Genomic DNA, 22,322 nt, shown 5'->3' with positions numbered 1-22,322 from the left:
GTCCTGGCTGTGCGGTCGCCGCGACTTGATAAGCTCGTATACATGTACTGTAACTGAACTTATCCCGTATCCGCATTTGCGATAAGCCATCTCGAACGGCTTGCAACCCCGCCATGACTTCAAGAAAAGTCAAGGCGAGATTTTGACGAAGATCAATATGGTAGTACTGTAGTAGTTAGTATACATGCTCGACGTCTAAACATCTAGGCCCTTTGATCAAATCCCTACTAAGCCCTGAAGAGCCTGAGAGAACATATTCCCTCGAGACTACATAGATACTGTAGATCGATCTCACAGCCCTCAGAAGCTGAACCGCCACTAGAGAGAGTGGGGGCAAGCCGAGCATCGAACTCTCCCTCGGCGCAAACAGTTCCAGCAAGTCTGCAGACGGCGGCGCGCAGCAACCTTTCTGCGTCGCGCAACCACGCAAACGGGAGGCTGTATATCCCACGCCACGGCCCTGCTTTTCAGTCGACATAGCATCGGCACCCATACCACCATCACATCACAATGTCCCCCAAGCCGCGCAGAACCACGGCCACCGGCCCCCTCTACGCCCTCGGCCTCGAAGGCAGCGCCAACAAGCTCGGCATCGGCGTGCTGTCCCACGACCCCGTCGCCAACACCACCACGATCCTCTCCAACGTCCGACACACCTTCGTCTCGCCGCCGGGGACGGGGTTCCTGCCCAAGGACACGGCGCTGCACCACCGGCGGCACTTCGTCTCGGTGACGCTGGCGGCGCTGCGGGACGCGGGCGTCGCGCCCGGCCAGCTGTCCTGCATCTGCTTCACGCAGGGGCCCGGGATGGGTGCGCCTCTGACCTCGGTGGCGGTGGGGGCGCGGACGCTGTCGCAGCTCTGGGGGGTGCCGCTGGTCGGGGTGAACCACTGCGTGGGGCACATCGAGATGGGGCGGGTGATCACGGGGGCGTCGGACCCGGTGGTGCTGTACGTGAGCGGGGGCAACACGCAGGTCATCGCCTACGCGTCGCAGCGGTACCGCATCTTCGGCGAGACCCTGGACATCGCCGTCGGCAACTGCATCGACCGCTTTGCCCGCACCCTCGCCATCCCCAACGACCCCTTCCCCGGCTACAACGTCGAGCAGCTGGCCAAGGTTGCGAGCCGGGGGGGCCGGACGCCCGTGCTGCTCGACCTGCCGTACGCGGTCAAGGGCATGGACTGCAGCTTCAGCGGGATCCTGACGGCGGCTGACATCATGGCGGCGCAGATGTTCGCGCAGGACAAGATCCTGGAGGCCGGGGGGCGGCTGAAGGACGGGGAGACGAGGATCACGCCGGGGGATCTGTGCTTCACGCTGCAGGAGACGGTGTTTGCCATGCTGGTCGAGATCACGGAGAGGGCCATGGCGCACGTCGGCTCGCGGCAGGTGCTCGTCGTCGGCGGCGTGGGCTGTAACGAGAGGTTACAGGAGATGATGGGCCAGATGGCCGCGGATCGGGGAGGGAGCGTCTACTCAACGGACGAGAGGTTTTGTATCGACAACGGCAACATGATCGCGCTGGCGGGCCTGCTTGCCTGGGAGACGGGCTATGAGACCAAGCTGGAGGACAGTGCATGTGCTCAACGATTTAGGACAGACGAGGTACACATTGCATGGAGAGACGAGTGAATATCGAATGAATTAATGAACAATAGCAGAGCCTTGTATATCTTGTGGGTTGAAACGTATCCAGGTTGCAAAGTATCGCCCCCCGCGTTTCACATGAACTGCTGGGAACACAGTATTTCGAATTGGGTATGAAAGCTTCCGACTTCTCCAGATTGACCTGTTCGGTTGGCAGTCGTTTCGCTTGTCCCGGATCGGGTACCAGTATCCAAGAACTTGTATTATAATACCTTCAATGTTTCGTGGTCTCTGGGACTATTTGTGTCCACTGACATTTCAGGGAAGTATTGTCTCAATCTCTCTTCTACTTGAGAATATGCCAATGCAATACTGGAGCCCATGCAATACGTCAAGAACTTCAACAAACATGTTTCGCCAGAGCCCTAGCTCAGAGCCATCGATAGTCGGTTTGTCAACCGACTAGATCCACAAACATCTAACTTTCTTCGGATGTTGGCTTATATACGATGGTCGTTACGTACTGTTCTTAGCGTCAGCATTCCAATTCAGAGGCACGATTTGTATACTAAAACCCTGATGACCTACCTTATTTCTATATCTAGTGGTTGCTGATACTGCCAGCACGTTGTTTTTTATACTGCTAGTAGCAAGATGGTTTAAAACCGTGTGATTCGGCATGTTCAGGACACTATTGTCGTCTTTGATGAGCGCGTTCGCGTTCATGATTGGCTTGGCCAAGAAGCCTGGTAGTGCAGGAGGGTTCGGTAGCTTGTCGAGAGCTCCTACTGACAGTTGATATGCTCTGGAATCTTCAGGCTGATCAAAGTCGGCCAGATATTGTGGTATAACGCCGCTGAAAGCATCTAGTGGATCGATCGCCTTCTTTGCTGGTAGCTTCACTCCGGTGTCAATATCTGTCTTGGATGGTTGCCTCGAAGGCAGGTTTTCGGCTTCTGTGGCTGACTTTGGGGGCGTTGCACCCAGCATGATGGTGCGAGCTTGAGCATCTCCGCTCACTTCGATGTAATTTACCAGATTATTGCCGAAATCCACTGTCGTGGGCAGATGCATTGAGGTTTCCATACGCCCATCCACCAGGAACTTGATGTGGTGTGTTCCTGGGAATACTGGTATAATCGCTTCAAGGACTCCATCTCGCCCCTTGCTGCATATCGAGGATGATCAGTCAGTAAACTCATGACGCAAAGTAGCACAGCCCGAACATGTGCGCAACACGTTTCTCATGCTGATGTTCTATCCGTCGTAACTGCCGTGATGTGCTCGATTCTAGGATGACGACTTACGCGGGATGTAATCTCTGCTTGCGACTCCACTGGAACGGGGTTCCTGTGACATAGACCTTTTGTCCGCCTTGTAACCATTCAACCTTCGTCTTGACCGTTCTCGACTTGTCGACTCTCAATTCCTCGGCATCCTCGTCATCAGTGGCATTACTGAGGCCCGAAGACTTCCTCGTCAGATCTGCGCTGGTCGATTCTCCGTCTCTATCCAGGCCGCTTTCCAGAACTTCGATGGGAAAACCCATTGCTGGCGCGATGACAGGCGACCCAGGAGTATGGACCTCCTCTTCTATGGGCAGAGGCAGCCTAGGCGGCCTTGGCATTTGGTACGACATGTCTGTGACGCTCGCCGAAGCAGGATTGTTGATCAGGCTAGGGTCGGGATCGATGAAATGTGAAGGTGACCGGACGGACGAGTTGGTACTGTGCTGGGACGTCTGAGGCGCAGGTACGTCTACTGGCTTGCTCGGCTCATGCTGATATTCTAAATGCTGGAAAGGTTTTGAGACTGAAGAGCGCGAGCTGGGCGAGTTCTGTGCGGACTGCCCGCCGAGTATCGACAAGGGTTTCGAGTTCCCAGTAGCCCTGGGTCCTATGGTAGAGCCCTGAGCAGAGACCACGCTTGCTTCTGCGGATGAGGCGGCTGACCTGTGTTGATGTTGATTCTGGGCGGGAGATATCAGATGCTTTGGCTCCTGCTTCTTATTTGCCCGGGGAGAGTCGTGACCGGAGGGACGGTCCACCCGCTCGGCATGCTCGACGTGATGACGCTGAGTGGGGGTGGCCGGCTTCGAGGTAGAGGGACTGTTGCCCATTTTGATCCTGTCGAGGGGGAAGAAGCTCTGAGGGCGTGCGCCTTACATAAACCTCTGGGAGGAGATGAAGCGACTAAGGCCGTCAAGGTGCGACGTGGGGGGTTGGTCGAGCTGGTGGTGCCTATCGTAGCACTAGGTTGAGTGACGAGGATGGTGGCAGTTCGGAAACAGCAGCTGAGCTACGGATCCCGCACATACGGCAAGCTGGGGGTATCAAGGATCAAGGAAGCCAAGCAATGGCACGCGAAACCGTGCTTTAAGCTACCGCAACGTACCGTACCGTAGCGATCAACGCAGGATCTACCTTTGCGACAAGACTGGCGAGTGGGGGGGGAGGGACCAAGGCTATTCTACGGCTACCCTGACGGTATGGAATTGCCTTCGTAACGGGAAACGGCCTGAATCACCGTTGCGTTGCGTCGTGTTGCGTCGAAACTACTTGTGCTTCTGGTTGTGCCTGTGCTTGTGCTTGTCTCGGGTGACTGCAAGAGTTTGGAGGGGGCCGGTGGTTGGATGGTTTAGGAAGTCAAAGGTTGACTCGGAGCTCATGTGGCCCTATGGTCGAGGTCATGAGACCCTGGGACTCGATGCAGGGACAATCTGCGGTGAGGGATCGTGCGACTCTGATTGACGGGAAGCATCAAATTCAAATTCAAAAAACCCCCCAGGCCGAAACCTTTTATAGGACAGGACACACAGCAGAGAGCGCCCAGTCAGACAAGAGGTCACCGTTCTGGCTTGTCTTTTTAGAAGTTTCTGAACCGGCAACTGATCGGCCAAGAGAGAATAAGAACAGAAAGAGCGATCGATAAGCTGAACTGGGCTGGACTGGGCTGAAAGGGACTGGACTGGACTGAATTCAATCGAAATCGAGCTGGTTCAAGTTGAGTTGAGTTGAGCTTCCCACCTCCCACAGCTTGCCCAGTCAGATCCGGCCAATTTGGCGGGGAAGCCCCTCCAATTCATCACAAAAGCCCCGCCGGAATCACCCAACCCACTAAAATGTGCTGCGTACGGAGCACGGATCCGTAGAAAGCTGGGCAGAAGCTGGGCAGAAGCTGGGAGAGCTGGGGCAATGGGCCCGACAGCCAATCGACCCCCCCTTCCTGTCCCTTGTTCGGTAAACCTGTCAACAATAACGTCAGTTGTTCCCGAACAATGCGCCAAGCTCCAGCCTAAAAACATTGTTATGCTGTAACCAACCTGTCCCTGGATATAGCATACATCGTACAGCCTCGCAGCGCTGATAGGGAAAACCTCCCCTGAATTTGGTTTCCGCATTCTGGGGTTGCATGCATGCACTCTGACTAAATTTCAACTTAATTTCTACCTCGCGGCCATTTAATTCCAAGCACCCTCCACAATGCCACGTTTGCAGAACGACTAGTAGTACCTGTTGCTGTGTTTGGCCATGTCTAGCGTTGACTGGCAGACGCCGTTGTCCTCGACCTTGGGGCTCGTATTGACCTCAATCGGGTATTCGCTAACGGCTTTGTACTGGGCTGTCGTTTGGCTCGCACTTCAAGTCGTCGCAAAGGCGCCGGCTTACTTGTACAAGACTGTGTCTATCGTCGCGACCCCCCTGACATATCCACTATACTACATATGGAGGGCCGTAGCCTTCATTCTCTCGCCGGTGTGGGCTCTAGGAAGGATGGTATCGGGCATGGGAAGCTGGGTCGTAGGCGTCATTGTTAAGTTCAAGGTGAGAGAGTCACAGATTCAGGCGCCATATCTATGCGTCAAGGTGGCTAATATGCTTGTATAGTATCTGTATATTTATGTATGTGCCACGATAAGAGGCATTTTGCTCATTGAGATTTTCTGTGGTGCTCACGAGAACTAATGCTTGCTACCGCAGTTCTCCGTGGCGGCTTTGATAGGTATCTTCTCCGCCTGCATGCTTTACGGAACAAGCAGCATAGTCTTCTCCCTGCTCGGAATCTCGCCATCATCACACCCCGCCCGTCGGCAGACGCAGGGTGGGCCGCAGTCGTCTAACAGCAGATACGAGTTGCAAGAGCAGTCGCCATGGGGTGATGGAGACGAACAGGACCGAACCTCGTCATCTTCTAGCGATTCTGATGACTTTCCTCCTAGACTGGGACAGCCGCAGCGCCGAAGTAACAAGCCCGTCGTACGTTGTCGTGGGTCACAATATAATTCAAAAGCGACCACTGACGACTTGTATCTAGTTGACAAACAGAGAGTTCGAGCAGGCGTACCGGCAGGCCAAGAGTACGCGACTCAGTCCTATTAAGCCGAGCCGGAGATTTAGGGGGCTTCTCGCTCAAACGATTCACGAGGAAAGTAGTGAGTCCGGCTGATCGTAAGGCACAGGTGAGCAAAGCATGTGGCATCATGATACCGTTAAGACACTGGATAGCAGTATTTCATGCTGACATGTCACGTAGTAGATCATCAAGGGGGGTTCCTGGAGAGTAAGCAGCAGATATCAATTCAGCCACCTAGACTGGGTGTAACTCCAGCGACGCCTACTGCTATGCAGCGAAAAGAGCCGTAAACACCTATGCTTGTGCGTATCTTTCTGCCGAGTCCATCTCGGTGCAAAGAGGTATTGTGCATGTTACTTCTCATGGTTGAAACCCAGAAGTTTTGCTCTTGCAAGAACGCCATATGACCTAGAACTCCTTACTCAGCCTCGCCCTAACTCTACACATCAATCGAAAACGAGGAAAGAAAAGCTTGACCTCAAGACCCCCCAGATAGACGCGTGATCATCCATGTAGTTCAAACAAACCATCAACGCCCGCGCAAGTTGTTCCAATTCCAACTGCCAAGCCTGCCATGCATACTCTGCTATTGTAACGAGTGGTCAGGCGACCAAGACCACCGCACATTGCCTCCAGTCCTCCAAGGTGGTGGGAATCGGGTTGTCCAAGGATCCGGGGTATCATTTTCATCAACTATTGGGTTGTCGCTGTGGCGTGACCCATGGGATGCCTCAGCTTGTGGTCTTCCATCTTCGCGCAGCCGAGAGCCCCGATTGCCCCAATGACCCCTGATAGCATTAGTGTGACTTGAGTTTGTAGCTCGTCCGTGGTCCTATCGACGGTATGAGTCCCTCTCTCTTTCACGAATGGGCGGAGAACGACTTCTGCTGCGAGTTCTGCTTGAGCGGACTCGCTCATCATAATCCCTCATGCGATCGTCGCGCCTTCGACGGTCGTCTCTAGGTGGGCGATCATCTCTAGGTGGGCGCTCGTCTCTCGGTGGCCTATCCCGACTAAAGCTTGGGTCGTAAGTAGGAATATATGTGTCAACAATGACACCACCGCTACCGCCACCAGCACCAGCGCCGCCGCCGCCGCCGCCGCCGACTGGACCGCGAGTCCTGGGTGCTCGATCCCTGTCGCGATGATCAGGAAAGTCGTCATACCCATTTACAGGCGGTGGCGGCCGAGGCGGCAACCTGGTGTCTGGCCTAGGTGGTAATCTGGTGTCCGGAGGTGGGTGATCGCGATCTCTGTTGTTCCAGGCTGCCCTTCTGTCATTATGACCACCGTTTCTGTGACCGTGCTGATTCGGATGTCTTCCATTCATGCGGGGATTTCCATATCCGTCACCGTTTGCGTACCCTTGAGGACCTTCGTATGGTCCTACACCGACTGTGCCACCTCTAGGAGCCGGCGGTAGAGCAGCTTTTTGAGCCTGGAACTTCCTACGGTCCAGTTCGTGGCTGTCTTCATAGGATGGGATATCCTCGGGTCGCGCAGGTAGCGGGGCAGAAGTGAAGTAAGGATGCTCCAGAGCGTCTACTGCATTGACGCGACCCCTCCAGTCAAGCTTCAGAAGTTCTTTCAATAGAGAAATAGCAGTTCCACCATGTTCTCTGAAACGACTCGACAGATTGCCGGTCCGAGGTCGTGGGCTTATTACTTCGGCGCCTGGCAATTGTCTCCAGCCCGGCATATTCTGGTCCGTCGGCGTCCCACACAGATCGAAGATGATATCCAGTTGGTGGCTGTCGCTTTCGCCGGACAGGATGGGCTTACCGACAAGCATCTCTCCAAACACGCAACTGGTCAACGGTTAGTAGTCATGATCAATGAGGATAGGGTAGAAGAACGTACCCAACACCCCACATGTCAATAGCTGTGGTGTATTTCCTGAGGTTCATGAGCAGCTCCGGAGGCCGATACCATCTCGTCACGACCAGTGCTGTGTACTCCCTCTTGCCTTCACCTCCACCTCCTCCCGGTACGGGCACTTGGCCATCGTAGTGTCTCGCGAGGCCGAAATCGGCGATTTGCAGAATACCCTTGTTGCTGATGAGCAAGTTGGCGGCCTTCATATCTCTGTGGAGGATGTGGTTCTCGTGGAGGTATTGCAGACCTTGAAGCAGCTGCTTCAGGTAGCACTTGATCTGGGGGACGGTAAAGGTGACATTCGGGTTCTCGAGCAGACCAGACAAGTCGTGGTCCATGTAGCGCATGACCATGTACATGATTGGTCGTTTGCGCTTGTCGGTGGCCCTGTTGTGGTGCTCGACGGCCATGTCTTCGAGGCGGAGGACGTTCTTATGGGATAGCAGCTTGAGAAGCTTAATCTCTCGCAGTGCGGTGATTGGGAAGCCATCTTTCTCATTATGCATGATGATCTTCTTCAAGGCGACCAGAGTACCATTGCTCTTTGCGCGAGCTTTGTGTACCTCGCCGAAGGTACCTTCACCAAGCTTATGGAGAAGCTCAAAGTCGGTGATTTTTGCACAACCGGCAAAGTTGTCCTTCGGTCGTTGGTGCTGGCGGGCAAAGGATCGAGGCGAAAGGGCACCATTGCCAGTGCCGTGGGCGGCCATGTTTGCAAGGGCAGAGCGCAGAGCGCGAGTTGTCTCGTCTCGTCTCGTTCCGTCTTGACGTGATGTGATGTGACGCGATAGTGATGGACTATAGTCGGAAGTGGAAATACAAATGCGAGAAGTCTTCAAGTCATGGGAGAACTTGCGTCGGTGTCAGCACTTCCAGAACGAAGCGCCAACATTAGAATCGCAAGTGAGAAATATAAAGCGCCTTTTCAGAGAATGGGTGAGGGTTTGAGAGGTCGCGATGACAACGCCAAAATCAAATTGCTGCAGCACTCCGAACGGAAAGAGCGAACCTCCAAGGGTCGGGAATGGTCCGTGCGATATCTTGACGCAGCAACAGTCTCGCGCCATTGATAAATTGAACGCTAGACCGAAGACGCTAAGCCTTATATAGTAGCCGCTAGGCTCAAGACGCTAAAGTACGTTAGCCCGCCTTCCAGAGTCGAGTTGGAATTGAGTTGAGGTCCCAGTCTCAAAGACGACCTCACTTGCTAATAGCAGAGCTTCGATTGGCAAATCAATTCACTCCTATAACACATCAGCCTCCTGCGAGAGTCTCGACAGTACGCTTCCCACCCTCGCTCATTCTCTTTGACCGACACACAGGCTGACGTCGAACAGCAATCCGACACAATGGCAGGCGGTCCCGGCATTCGACCTCACGTCGCTCCCATCTACAGATTCACCGCCACCGCTCTGGGCGCAAGCATGTGGTTCTTCGTGAGCATAATCGAGAGTTCGTCGAGAGAATGGGTGTAGATGCTGACATGCAGTGTAGTTGATGTACCGCGCGAAGAAGGATGGTAATTGACCCTAAAAGTAATGCCCACACGAAAAAAAGACCACAATTTCTCACCTACCTTACAGGTCCCGTTCTCATGGGCTGGAAGCACCCTTGGGACCACTAGACGGTTCGATCGACGAAATGGAAGCGATGCGGAGGCGGTGACGCGCCCAGGGACATGATTGATGGTGGGGTGAAGATCGAGCTATAGACCATCTCCGACGGTTCTGGCCGCAATCACGAGGCGCAAGCATGGGAGAATCCATATAAGTCCGAATAGGTCTTGTGATCATAAGCCTACGCTGTCCTTGTATATAAGCCCCGCAAAAGATATCACGTTAAGATCTTCCGAGTTTGTTGGACAATGCGAAACTTCCACCCCTACACCAATTCCACATGTCGACAGCTGCGGAATCATGTCTCCAACGACACTCGGCCAAATCAGCTTCTTGCGGAGCGTTCGGAAGGACCATACCCAAGCTCTCTGTTAACACGGGATCCCATGGCCGAGTCCGCCGAAACCATCGACTTGAGAAGTCCTGAGGTGCCGTAGCTGGTCGGGACCGAGATCTTCTTGAAGAGTACAGGTCCAGCTCCGCGGATGGCATCATACCATAAGCAATGAAGTGAATGTTCGTGTAGTACTCCACCTGTAAGGACTATCCTCCCAAGCAAAGACGCGAATGACAACTTTCCGCCCGGCCGGAAGACTTGTATGACAGCCGCCATTGGCAGCTCATAGCCCCTCATATGTTTAAACATTTTACGGAGCCTCTCTGTATGGGTTCACGTAAAGCTCAAGCTACACTCTACCTCGTTTGATAGTAGACAGCCGATGCTCTGCTTTTCTAGCTCCGTCTGGGAAGCAGCGATATTCCCAGTAATGACGTCAACGTTATTGAACTTCGCTATGGTTATGCCAGTACGGGTGCCAAGTTGGCTTACTTGAAGTAAGGGTGTGAGCGTCATGGTACTGCAATTATATAGGTGTTTCCCTTCGGCCCCAAAGTCGAGGTTCAAGTCACAATACCTATGCAAAATCGCAATCTCGTGACACCAGTACTGATAACATTGTTATGGGCAATTATAAGAGCGAGACCTGGGTATGGCTATATTGTACATATAATAGTTTATTCTTCTATAGAGATCTCGAAAGCTTGTTGTGGACTGCTCCGCTATGATTGACACACATGCTACAGCAACGACTAGAAGAGCTTCAGATCAGTCAGTATGGCGTTCATCTGGGCAAGCGACATTTGGGCATCAGCACTCTATGCCTTGCCCTTTCCTTTTCCTTTGGGTTCACGCCGTCTCTCCCATATCTGGAGATACGATTCGCTCAGATACAGCAGCTCCTTCTGTGTGTTTTCCACAAACAGGTCCTGACAGGTCACCCACTCGTCTCTCCCCTTGTCTCTCAATTGCACCTTCCACGCTTTCCTCTCCTCGGCTATATCCGCTACGTCCTCCTTCGCTCGCACCGCCTCGTGCACCACGTTGGCTACCAAGTCGTACCAGATGGGCTCTCCCGGGGGTGCTCCGCCGGATTCGGCTCGACGTACGGCGACACATCCAGATTTTGTGCATCGAAGGTTACAATAGTGGGGTTGCGTTCCGACACGAACTTGTTCGAGGAGAAACGCTTAATGTGGAAGACGAGATACGGCGGTAGCGGGTGCATCAATCTGTAACGCTTCCTCTGGGCGAGATGCTCCTGTGCCTTCATGCCGTCGTACTTGGACAAGATGGTCGTCAGAGGGACCTGTGGAATCATGTTCTGCTCCAGCTCGTCCTGGAAAAGCGGCGCCGCCGGTAAGTCCAGCGTCAGCAGCATGAACCGGTTGATGTCCACCTTGACTTCTCCCGCCTCTTCAAATCGTAGCCGATCACCAACATCTGCTCTTGCCGTGATGTTTTGTGACTCGACTTTGAGCTTTCCTTGGAATATTCTTTGTATCATGCTGCTTCCGGGCTTCGTCTTGCTTCCTCCTAGACCTAGATGCAGATTGTTCAAGAACCACGACAAGAACTCAACGGGATCCGACTGCACCGACAGCGTGAATCGCTTGTTGGATCGTAGCGAGATCTCCTGCAACAGCTCGTGCGGCGACACGTGGTTCTTGAACGCCCGCGGGTTCCATATCTTTCTGAACAGAATACTGCATCGCTTCACCAGCTCCGTCCTCGACGACATGTCTTCCAGCAGGAAGAAGTTCCTCAGCGGCGCCACGTGCGACAGCGCCTGCACCACCACGTTCAGGTAGTCGTTCTCCTTGATGTTGTTCATGCCCACGTAGCCCGGCGCGTATTGCTTCCCACCAAGTGCCCACGCGCTCACGGGCTTGCGGTCCAGCTCCATGACCTCCTGTTTCGTGTACCGCGGATCCGAGACGTACTTGATGTCCTCGAGCGACTTGCTCTTGACCTCGTAGCCCTCCGGCAGCACGTACACCTTTTGTGTTTCCATGTTGATGAAGACATGGTGCCCCTCGTCCAGTGCGTGGAAATAGGCGTGCGACTTGGTACCTCGGCCTTGGAAGTACTTTCCGCAGACCAGGCAGGCGTAGACGTTGATGTTGGACAAGCTGATGGAACACAACTTCTCGAAATCGAAATCGAGCACGTTCCGGTCTATCGTGTCGAGGTACAGGTCGTCGTAGCCGGTAGTGGGTGCCGCTTGCCGTATAGGCGCCTTCTGTTCGACTTCGTCTTCGAAATCGTCGTCGTCTTCAGCCTCGTCGCGTTGCGACGGCGAAGCGCCGTCGCCGTTCAGTCCGCCATTGAGAAATTCTGTGGGTCCATCGTCGATTCTCGACTTCTTGGAAGCTGGCGAGCCGACTCCTAGGGGCTCTTCTAGAGCTTCAGATGCTGGCCGCTTAGACATTGTGGTTGTGCTGGATTGGGCAAAAGTATTGTCGCACATGGCAAAGATTCAAAAGTTGGAAAGCTTCAAGAGCCAAGCAGCACTGTTTTGCCTAGAGCGACCCCACCACTGTTGTTATTGGTACCACTATAGCTTCTATGACTAGCTTTGATAACATAATACAAAGTTGAAAGAATAAGTCGGATCTTCATTTGCAATCATGCCGAAATCCTCGAATGTTGTGCATTGTGACATGCGTTCCTCGGACACGATTATGGCTGCAACGTGCTACAGTCATTAGAGGACTTTCTCCATGGTCAAGAAACCACGGGACATGCCCAACTTTTCCAAAATTTATCACGACATTTAGAAACGTTTTACCTTATGAACTGTGAGTTTCAATCTATGGCTTCTTTGGGGTATCAATCTATCATATCTCGTGAGTGTCTAGCACTTCTTTATTTCGTAACTTGCCTCAACTTCGACACCTTTCGTGCCGGAGTCGGCTGTCCAAATGGCGTCTGCGGTGTCATGCCACCACTTCCGCCTATCTTACCCCAGAGCCTTTGGGCTGCCGGCGTAAGTCCACCTCCCACCCGGGGACTACTCGGAAACTTGGGCACAGGGGTGCTGTCGACCTTGCCAGTCATGCCGGCCTTCTGCGACGTCCTCTTGGATTGCGATATTTTATCTACCATTCGATGGTGGAGGGATTCTCTGCTGCTCTGCTCCTTGATGTTGAACGGATTTGGTGAGGCATCTCCCGGTCCAAGATCGATTTGGGGCGCTCTTGGTGCTTCGTACTCAGGTTCTTCGTCGTCTACAAACGCATAGCCGTTGACCCTAGGTGTCTCACTGCCGACCATGCTCGAGCTTGCGACGGTGCCGGTCCTCTTCCCTGCTATAGCATCCCTGACGGCTAACAGCGATGGCGACCCTGGATCTGACTCATCGTCGCCAATCTTCAGCGGCGGCAATCTGGTATTCTGATAGTCGACAGCCTTCGGCGCTGCTTTGGAACTGGCTTCTGCTCTCTGCGCGACCGTCTCCAGGGAGTCTTCGACCCCATCTGGCGCGAACATGAAAGCGTTGTTTGGCATAACCTTCCAGCTATCAGGCTGCGCTGGTCTTTCGTCTTTATCTTTAATGGCTAATCGGTCCTTCTTCCAGCCATCATCCGTCAGGCTTCTGGTTTCCGATAGTTTTGCTTCAATCTGCTTTTGTTTCAATTGCATTTTTGACGGCAGCTTGTTTCCTGTCCATAGCCAGGCATATTTCTCCGCTCGCTTGCTGTTCTGTTTGTCGAGTAATTTGTAGAAGCTCTCGTTATCTTCGCTGGTGTATTTCGATTGGAAAGCTCCGAGGCTCATGTTCATATCAACATTCGCCTTCTCAGGTGCCACCGAAACCGTCGACTCTCCAAAAACAGATAGTGGTGTATCGCCAACAAAGCCTCTCGGCGTTTGCGCGCCCGGTGGTAATGATGTACCTTTTCTGGCCCTCTGCCGCCCCGGAGTCATAACTTGGTGTAGACGCCTGCCTGCGCTATTGATCCATGCTTGGTCTTTTGACTCTACTGCGTCTAGATATTCTTGTTGCGTCTCGCTTTCGAGCAGTCCGGGAAAGAAGTCCCGGGCGATGATCTGTGACAAGGCATCCGTGTATGTGTCTTCGTCGAGCACCTTCTTGGGGCGCTTGATCCGTTTTGTTGGTGGTGGTGGAGGCATGAGCTCCAGATCGGTCCTCTTGCGTACGAGCGCAGAGGACTGCGCGCCTTGCGACTCCATGATGACGATGGTGATGGCGTTGGACGTGCTCAATGTTGGTGGATAACAAAATTCAAGGTGTCTCGAGGGTGCTATTCCTGGCGTCACGGACAATAATTGAAGGCAATGGTGGGGCTACTATGCAGCTAGGCAGCAGGTGGGGTCTTTAAGCGCCGCATGGTCGCCAGCTAGACACTGACTATTCGAAGCCGGCAACCGATATTCAGGTTGCGTCTTCTTGGGGTATTCGTCTTCCAACATCTTGAGTTCGTATATATTTGATGTCTCAAGCGTACTTCTCCATTTTCTCCATATTAATTGAATCTTAGACATTTATATAAATCATTTCCCTGTCTTAAGTCGTGATGTATCCGTTCAGGTGTATTTTTCTGGTTCTGGTCACGGCTTAAGGCCGACGAAATCTTCATGGGCCTGTTCGAAGTGCATACGCGCCCGCGCTTAGGTATTGGCAGGGGAGTGTACCAGATTGTGTTGGTGATTTGGTAAAGTTCCTATATGGATAATAGAATTGTTCCTTATCCCGAGTCTCGGTTCCCTCTTGGATCTTTCTCCAACTTTTCCTATAATTATTTCGCTTATCGTGAAGAAGCAAAGAGTCGGTCTCAGGTTATAATAGCGAGTTGGGCTCGTCCTATTTTCCCTTTCGTTTCGTTTCATTTCTTTTCTTCTCGGTCTTGATTGTTCTGCTGAAGATGAACTGTTCCCATTCAGATCATTCGGCTAGCAACATAAATAGTTCACAACTTGGCATTCAGCACGACCCGGCACGACTTCAAAACGATGTGGCGGCAAGCCCTCCCCAATACGAATCACTCGACCTCAACGATCGGATAGGATTGAGTGGGCTTGAAAACACTCGTCATGGGCGAAAAGGGAGCAGAGAGCCACAATACACCATTTCAAAGGAGCATAACTGGAAACCATGGAGAATACGCTCCCCCGCTCTGATTGGTTTTATAGTTTTCTCACTTGGGTTGGCCATCACGCTAGAGATCCTTGCGCAAAAGGGCCAGAGGTATGGCGCTCTTGCTCGTTCATCATCCGTCGACGATATATCCGATCTCGCTAGGCTCGCAGCCTTATATCTACCCACAGTTGCTGCTGTTCTATACGGCTTTTTCTTTGCGTGTGTCGACCTAGACCTCAAACGAATACAGCCATGGGTTGAACTGGCGAAATCTGAAGGAACGACGGCTACAAACTCCTTGCTCCTGGACTACGCTTTTGACTTTGTGGCCTTTGTGCCTTTCACGGCCGCAAGACGACGGTAAGCATAGTCATACTACCTAATGGTTCAATTGAGGATAATCTACTAATACATTGAAGTCACTGGCCTGTTTTCTACGCCGGGACCGTTATGATGATCATCTTTTGGGCTATCACACCGCTGCAAAGCTCAATTTTTGGCCCTGGCTCTACAACTTTAACCCACTCAGCAACTATTTCATATCCAGAGATGCTCATTCCTATCCGGCAGCAAGCGGCGGTCATGGATGTTTCTATATTCAACGGCGCTTTCGCTACTACATGGTTAAGTCAGATATATCCATCTTCTACCACAGCAGACTCGGCCACACTTCCGATCCATGCAATACAGAGCCCAGATGGTGGAACAAACATCAGTGCGACAGGCTGGACGTGGCAACTGACAACGGAGTTGAATTGCTGGCCAGCTATCGAGGGAAATCTTACTTGGGATAATGGGCAAGGATGCTCTGTGTCTCGCTCCTTCGCTGTGTCCATGGAAGGAACGCTTAATATGATTACTAACCGGTATATTGGCTATTATGACAATGCGCTGGTAGACTTCTCGCTTGGGAGCAAAACATGTGGTTCGAATTTCAAGCATCAGTTCTTTGCTGTCAATGCTTTCAATTCAACAACCGGAGGCACTCCAAAAGATGCTAAGATAAATGCACTGTTCTGCGAACCAACATACTACAAACGCAATATTACGGTATCTATCTCCCAGGAAACTCTGAAGCCAGATTTCTCGATGATAACATCGCAAGGACCTAAGCTTGTGCTGTCCGACGATGAGTTTAATAGAACAGCATTCGAGTATCTGATTGGCACTGGTGTTCCCTCTGTCGATCTACCAAGGGATATTACTGACTCGGAGAACATTGAACCTTATTATCAGGTCAAGCGTCGCGACGAACGGATATCTTGGCCGATTCAAGCTATGTCTGGATTAGTGATCGGCTCCCGTAACTATACTGGAGAGGAATTGTTAGATTCCGCTGCTCTCATAGACGCCTGTTCTGCAGCACAGAAAGCCATGTTCTCTGTGGCTGTAGCGAAGCTACTTTCGAATGGCTCTGGCACTCAGCCAGGCACGATCACTTATACCGTTCACGGCATCCTGGTCAGTAGACCTATTTCCGCAGTTGTTGAAATACTGTTAGTTGTAACTGCAACACTAGTCGGCTTGACATGGCTTCATTGCCGCAAGATGCAAACGAAGCTTTCGGAAGATCCTTCAACGCTTGCCAAAGTAATGAAAATTGCGCAACGGAACTCTGCTTTAACCGCTCAATTCTCTCGGATGGATCAAATGAATGACGAAGATCTAATAAAAGCATTCGAGCCCATGCAATTCAAAACAGAATATGACAACACTATTGTGAGTATGATGGGGAAATAGGGGCCTTCGGTTTCTTTCACTATTCCTGGAGTTTTCACGACAGTTCAAAGGAGGTCCAACCCCCAAAGAAGGAACCTCGTGCGTCATTCGAGGATACTTCATTTGAAATGAGGAAACGGAAATGCTAATTTATTCCACTTAGACAAGCTTGTCATGCATTTCGGAAAACAACCAGCCAGTGACGTCGCGCGGGGGGGTAATTCAACAACAGGGGGGCATCACGCAAGCAGTGCCTATACAGCCTATGATACTCCGTATCAGGATAGGAGTTTTGGTCATTTCTCTATTATTCGCGGGTACTACGATACTCGCCTATCTCAAGTACCAAGAGATTAAGTTAGGAGGTCAGTACGTAAACATATAGTCGTCATTGTTATTGCTGACAAACGCTCGGCTCTAGGACTCCCACGGCCTTCCGAGAATTTTGAAGTTCTGCAACTGCTTGAAAATTATATTCCTACGGTCTTCGCAACGTTCTTGGAGCCAGTTTGGGTTCTGATCAACCGCGTTTATTGCTTAGTGCAACCTTTCAGATCGTTACAGAAAGGCAATTCAATCGCTAAGCACTCTATCGAGGCAAAGTACACCAGTCTGATGCCTCAGCTCAATGCATTGCGAAGTATCAAATCGTCCCATTACTTTTTGTCCTCGGTCTGCACTGTCGCTTTACTTGCAAACGTTCTTGCCGTTGGGCTCAGTGGTGTATTTGAAGAGACAGTAGTGGAAATGGAATACGATAACCGATACCAGCTACAGCGTTCCCTATCAACCACACGAAAGACAGTTGTAAAAGATAGAGGCACATCCCTTGTCGGGTATAGCGACAACTTACAAGTCGTGCTGAGCAATTTATCAGCACACACAGCGCTGCCTCCTTGGACTAGCCCCGAGGCGTATTTTCTTCCCTTTACTGATACTACGAAAACAGCTCTGTCATCAGATCGATTGAAGGCAAACACAACAGGAATTACAATTGAGCCACGATGTTCCGTTTTATCAGCCAATAGCACGTCCGGGACTTATGTTCACTCAGTTTTTAACTCGACGCATCAGCAGATGTCCGTTTACACGATCAATGAAGACAACTCATCAATACAGTGCGGTATCGGGGTTTTCAAGTACAACTCAACAGTCTCTGATAGTCACGATGATATAATACCGGATGTATACAATGGGGCGCCGATAGGTCAATCTTCGTTGGAGATATATATGAGGATGTCCTCATTGGATGATAATCCCAAACATGTCGACTGGTGTCAACAGAGGCTATTTGCTGGGTGGCTCCACGTGAATGCCACCTCGAATGGCGACATACAGGAACAACCTCAGTCCATGTTTTTACAATGCGTGCCTGTCGTCCGTACGGGATCTTACGAGGTAACGGTGGATAGTAAAGGTTATGTCGTGGAACAAAGGAGAGTCGGCGCTCTCAATGACATCTTCTTATCTGGTACAAACACATCGAAAATCGTGGGTACGGAGCTCGATCCACTCACCGGCGCTCAAAGGAATAAATGGCAGAATACTACAAATGCCGGAGATTGGATGAATAGCTTCCTCAAGCTATACCTGAACACGACGTCCCTCATTGACCCAGAGCTACAATTGCCGGATCCTAATGCTGTACTCCCGGCATTCGAGACGATTATGCAGGAAATAGTTGCGGTTTTATTCGGGTTAAACCCGGATTTTTTCAATGCTACGAATGACGAGACATTCGTTGATGGGTTTCTCGTCCGAACAGAAACCCGCATTTTCATGTCGGATTGGGCACTGTCTGTAAGTCTCGCAATCTTGGGCATCAATATAACCATGGTATTGGTTGTGTATACTAGGGGGTTAGGTGTTATCCTGCCCAGATTGCCCTCGACAATTGGATCTATCTTGGGTTATGTCGCTGCCAGCCGGGCCGTCAAAGAATATACAGAACCTGACGAAATGACTACCGAGGGAGTCAATCAGACACAAACCTTTACATTTGGGAAGTTCATCGGGCAGGATGGTGAGCCCCACGTGGGTATTGAATTAGACCCGTACGTGCTGCCACTAGACATACGGAACAAACGCAGTCCGTTTAGGAAGGATGGCCCTGACTTACCAGACTGGGTTTGAGATATGTTCCAAAGCTCTATATAAGTCAAAATTACATGCGATCAGAATTTTGGCTTATCAAGCGCCTCACCGTGAACACTTTGAAAACTCATTTTCTTTCTTGCCCCGTGTTAGAGTGTAGTCGCAGTGGGCTGCTTTAATCACCAAGACGAGAACAGAATGAAACTGTTGATTGAACGACTGTCAATTGGTTGCTATATCCAACAAGTTGTTACACCAGTCCTCACGCCAAGATAAATAAATATGTACAGGTTAAGAATGAATGAAGTATGGTATCACCAAAAAACGCCAGCCCCATGATGTCGCCCGAGTATCCAACATGATTTCGTGTCAAAGAATCGACTATACGAAAGTCTCGCTCTATGCCTTGAGCGCTCTCATGGCCATTCTACGGCCGGCTGCCGCGATCTTCATGTCTGTTGAGTCACCTGGGGTGCAGACAGTGCCGGCAGCCATTTGGGTGACAGCGGACCAAGAACCACTAGCGCACTGTTGGAAGCTCTTGCCATCAGAGGAGCATGAAAACATGCCTTCCGTAGTACAGCTTCCCGACTTAGTTTGTCCGCTCGCACTTCCACTTCCAGCCGAAGCGGTGGCAGAGGTGGCTGGTACGGAGCTGATGACAGAAGTGGCTGAAGTGACAGGCGCGACGGTAGTAGCAGCCTGAGTCGTCTTGGTGATGAAGACACCACCGGGCACCGAAGCAGTGACCGAAGCAGTGACTGAAACAGCAGCTGAGGTGGTGACTGCTGTACTGGTCGCGGAAGCGGCAACAGAGGTAGCCCCCGAGCCTGAACCAGTCGTTGCGGTGTAGCCCGAAGCTGCGGAAGCACAGGTGGCACCGAAGACTCTGGTTCCCCATCCGCCGGCGACTGCAAGGCTGAGGTTGTCCTCTACTGAGTCGCCGGCGTTAGGAATGACTGGGTCGAAGTCTGATGAAGTATCACCCTGTGCACCACTGGGGCTAGTGCTGCAGCCAGCACTGACGCCGTCGATGTTGGCGACAAATAGATCGGGAAGTTTGTCGAAGTTGGCCTTGTCACCGCTGGTACCAGTCAATTCCAAAACTCCACAGTTCATGTAGAACTCTCGGTTTCCAACTCTGTTAATCCAGGACCAAGCAATTGTGGCATTTCCGGCAGGGATGTCTGATGGGATGGTATAGTCGTAAGTGAAGGGATCTGTCATCTCGGCATCGTTACCAAGGTTGCCTGTAGTGCTGCGGGCTGGGCAACCACCCTGGACTGTATGGATAACCTTGAACACGCTGTCCTTGGTCGGGGCTGTATCGTAGGAGATGCTCAGTTGACACGAACCACCACCATGGACAGCTGATCCCTTTAGGGCGAGTTGTTGCTTAGAGCCGAGGGCGTAGGAGTTGGTTGGACCGGACCAAGCCAAGCCTAGGCTTGGGTTGCGGCAGGGGAAATCGCTGCCGGTCGCATCTAGGGGACGACCGGGGCTGTTCTGACCATCGGTGGTGAGAAATGTATGTCCTTGAGGACTGACTAGTTGCATGTGGGCCTCAACAGCAGAAGCGGCGAGGAGGGCAGTGGCTGCGACAATAGTCTTTGCGTTGAACATCTTGAAATGATCGAGTCTATAATTCGTGCCAGACGAATATGATATTCTGAAAATGATTGTATAGCTTCTGTGCTCAAGCAAGTTGCTTATTTGTTGTATGTTATGTTGATCTGTACAAATAACATAAATCAGTTAGCCACGACTTTCAAGGTCCTGATTTATAGCCCGAGACCTGGTTCTCTTTGCTATCTATATTACAAAGGCACCTTGTCTTGTACTAGTCGAGACGTCATAAAGCCTCGAGCAGATGCTACGAGAATGTTTTGACGGTTTGACAATGATTGACATAACGAGACTATTGTCTAGTCGAAGAAACCATGGACAAAGCCGCGTCATGAGGCAGGACCATTTGTTTGTATATGGATAGAGGTAATCCCAGGGCACGTAAAAGTTTCTGAAAGAACTTACCGAGATATCGCTTTGTATCGTCAAGATAACAATAGCGAATATGACTGATATAGTTCGACACGTTGAGAAAGCTCTCAAGGGAAAGTAATGCTCCAGGCGGGTTTTGCGTTGAAAAACAGAAGTTGAAGATAAGGGGCCTAGCCTCGAAAGGAGTGAAGGAAAGACCTGAAGGTGTCGCTGCGGAAGATTGTGCTGCTGCTGAGTGAGAGAGCCGAAATGAAGGTAGACGGTAGGACGAAACGAACGACTTATACGTCTCTATGGAGGCGAAAAGAATGGAAGGCGACAAATAGAGCGCAAGCTGCCCAATAACCTAGCAAATACGACTTGATGGAGTCTAGATCAACGCGAAGGAAAGCCATGATGCAGGAACGCGAGCTACTTTTAGGTTGATTGGATACTAGGAAAACGGGGTAGAACATGGACACCCTTTCATTCCTCAGACTGACAGCGCTGATGTCCACTTGGTCACGGAGACCAGCGTAAGTCTGAACCCACACAGAACAGGCATCGTGAGCCGAAGTTGTCCATAGACCAGTTGAGCTCAGCCATAATCATGGTCCGGTCGGTTTCAAAGCCTGTGGAGATCGACGGAGGGTTGCGTTGGAGAGACAGGGGTCCGGAAAGGGCATCTGGATCTGTGTCTTGATTGGCTTACTATAGCTTGTTTCGTCTTGGCACGAGATGAACTAAACATTCCTCCTTGACTGGATATGAGTGCAAGATTCGTTTGCAGGCGCCGTCTGGCTTGGAAGGCTTGCCAATAGATTGTTAGCTTCAATTATACCACTACCAGAAGGTGTTTCGAGATGCGTATTGAGCGATGAAGAAGTCCTGTGTAATAGAGAGGACTTGAGAGGCTACCCACAGTAGCAACGCCTTGACCGCTCATGAGCATACCCCGGAGAACGTGTCTCAAAGAATGGTATATGCCCAGGTGCAAACAAGTACCGCAATATGGGCAGAAACATTGGCCACGATCTACCGGTTTTCATAGTCTTTTCGTCGCTGCTGAGTTCACATATAGAGTGGGTTTTACATAAGGAGTATGAGTGACAATTGCCTTTTTCAGCCAATGAAGGCCGCCAATGAGGTCGCAGTGACCCAAGTTTCCGGGTAACGCTGCAGACACTGTACCTGGCCACTCGGCCGCATATTTGGTAGCCCATAGAATTTCTGGAAGGATGTCGAGAAATTGATGACATTACTTCTTATTGTCGTCGCTGTTTCTTGAGGGGAACGCAAGCGGCGCCAGAAGAAACCTTGTCAGGGGCAAAATCGTGAGCCAGCCAATCTCCTGCGATGAATAACTGAACCGCTGAGGCGTTTTGCTACTTGAGACGGATTCCCGTGTGGAACTGGGCACTTCTCAGCCTTTCACGATGGGATCAGTCAGATTGACTTTTTTTTTTTTTAGTACCGAGGGAGCCCTCACAACCTCTCGCCTGGGTTTAGACCACGCCATGTGCATCTCCACAGGGGCATCTTGCATTTTTACAGGGCATCGTTGACCCCTGGCAATACCCCTGAAATGGCAAAGACAGGGCCCCCTCAGCGAACGAGATCTCGTTGTCAGCATGTGGGGTACAGACTAACAGAAGCC

At 51.5% G+C, this 22,322-nt stretch overlaps 9 protein-coding genes across 9 annotated transcripts; 4 read left to right on the top strand and 5 right to left on the bottom strand.

The window, feature by feature from the left end:
- Nucleotides 1-510: 510 nt before the first annotated feature.
- BKA67DRAFT_534000 (glycoprotein endopeptidase KAE1) lies at nt 511-1,635 on the top strand (the record flags this gene model as incomplete). Its single annotated transcript, XM_046099789.1, has 1 exon — nt 511-1,635. One exon carries the CDS (start codon nt 511-513, stop codon nt 1,633-1,635), a length of 1,125 nt encoding a protein of 374 aa, XP_045959320.1.
- Nucleotides 1,636-1,851: 216 nt separating this feature from the next.
- On the bottom strand, nt 1,852-3,361 carry BKA67DRAFT_224753 (uncharacterized protein). Its single transcript, XM_046095586.1, has 3 exons — nt 2,898-3,361; nt 2,179-2,758; nt 1,852-2,113 (listed from the first exon to the last, which is right to left on the bottom strand). Exons 1-3 carry the CDS (start codon nt 3,227-3,229, stop codon nt 2,069-2,071), a joined length of 957 nt encoding a protein of 318 aa, XP_045959319.1. The 5' UTR covers nt 3,230-3,361; the 3' UTR covers nt 1,852-2,068.
- Nucleotides 3,362-4,813: 1,452 nt separating this feature from the next.
- On the top strand, nt 4,814-6,135 carry BKA67DRAFT_224914 (uncharacterized protein). The gene is made up of 5 exons (XM_046095587.1): nt 4,814-5,414; nt 5,478-5,492; nt 5,571-5,846; nt 5,905-6,058; nt 6,124-6,135. Exons 1-4 carry the CDS (start codon nt 5,121-5,123, stop codon nt 6,034-6,036), a joined length of 717 nt encoding a protein of 238 aa, XP_045959318.1. The 5' UTR covers nt 4,814-5,120; the 3' UTR covers nt 6,037-6,058; nt 6,124-6,135.
- Nucleotides 6,136-6,775: 640 nt separating this feature from the next.
- On the bottom strand, nt 6,776-8,528 carry BKA67DRAFT_515908 (kinase-like domain-containing protein; the record flags this gene model as incomplete). The annotated part of the gene is made up of 3 exons (XM_046097765.1): nt 6,776-7,194; nt 7,246-7,751; nt 7,804-8,528. The coding sequence occupies 3 exons, from the start codon at nt 8,526-8,528 to the stop codon at nt 6,776-6,778; spliced, it is 1,650 nt and encodes a 549-aa protein (XP_045959317.1).
- A 639-nt stretch (nt 8,529-9,167) lies between these two features.
- BKA67DRAFT_657013 (uncharacterized protein) lies at nt 9,168-9,442 on the top strand (the record flags this gene model as incomplete). The annotated part of the gene is made up of 3 exons (XM_046107043.1): nt 9,168-9,254; nt 9,313-9,337; nt 9,402-9,442. The coding sequence occupies 3 exons, from the start codon at nt 9,168-9,170 to the stop codon at nt 9,440-9,442; spliced, it is 153 nt and encodes a 50-aa protein (XP_045959316.1).
- Nucleotides 9,443-10,416: 974 nt separating this feature from the next.
- BKA67DRAFT_559352 (uncharacterized protein) lies at nt 10,417-12,257 on the bottom strand. The gene is made up of 2 exons (XM_046102389.1): nt 10,877-12,257; nt 10,417-10,841 (listed from the first exon to the last, which is right to left on the bottom strand). Exons 1-2 carry the CDS (start codon nt 12,239-12,241, stop codon nt 10,590-10,592), a joined length of 1,617 nt encoding a protein of 538 aa, XP_045959315.1. The 5' UTR covers nt 12,242-12,257; the 3' UTR covers nt 10,417-10,589.
- Nucleotides 12,258-12,303: 46 nt separating this feature from the next.
- BKA67DRAFT_559351 (nuclear protein DGCR14) lies at nt 12,304-14,207 on the bottom strand. The gene has a single exon (XM_046102388.1). It carries the CDS (start codon nt 13,966-13,968, stop codon nt 12,640-12,642), a length of 1,329 nt encoding a protein of 442 aa, XP_045959314.1. The 5' UTR covers nt 13,969-14,207; the 3' UTR covers nt 12,304-12,639.
- Nucleotides 14,208-18,879, top strand: BKA67DRAFT_559350 (uncharacterized protein). The gene is made up of 4 exons (XM_046102387.1): nt 14,208-15,235; nt 15,295-16,594; nt 16,758-16,959; nt 17,016-18,879. Exons 1-4 carry the CDS (start codon nt 14,661-14,663, stop codon nt 18,725-18,727), a joined length of 3,789 nt encoding a protein of 1,262 aa, XP_045959313.1. The 5' UTR covers nt 14,208-14,660; the 3' UTR covers nt 18,728-18,879.
- BKA67DRAFT_224462 (uncharacterized protein) lies at nt 18,857-20,788 on the bottom strand. Its single transcript, XM_046095584.1, has 2 exons — nt 20,720-20,788; nt 18,857-20,421 (listed from the first exon to the last, which is right to left on the bottom strand). The coding sequence occupies exon 2, from the start codon at nt 20,309-20,311 to the stop codon at nt 19,088-19,090; it is 1,224 nt and encodes a 407-aa protein (XP_045959312.1). The 5' UTR covers nt 20,312-20,421; nt 20,720-20,788; the 3' UTR covers nt 18,857-19,087.
- Between the last annotated feature and the right edge of the window lie 1,534 nt (nt 20,789-22,322).

The sequence above is a fragment of the Truncatella angustata genome (assembly GCF_020726525.1).
Source record: "Truncatella angustata strain MPI-SDFR-AT-0073 chromosome Unknown BKA67scaffold_3, whole genome shotgun sequence".
Lineage (NCBI taxonomy): Eukaryota > Fungi > Ascomycota > Sordariomycetes > Amphisphaeriales > Sporocadaceae > Truncatella > Truncatella angustata.
The sequence above is the reverse complement of the archived record's forward strand: the minus strand, read 5'-3'. Positions and strand labels throughout refer to the sequence as shown.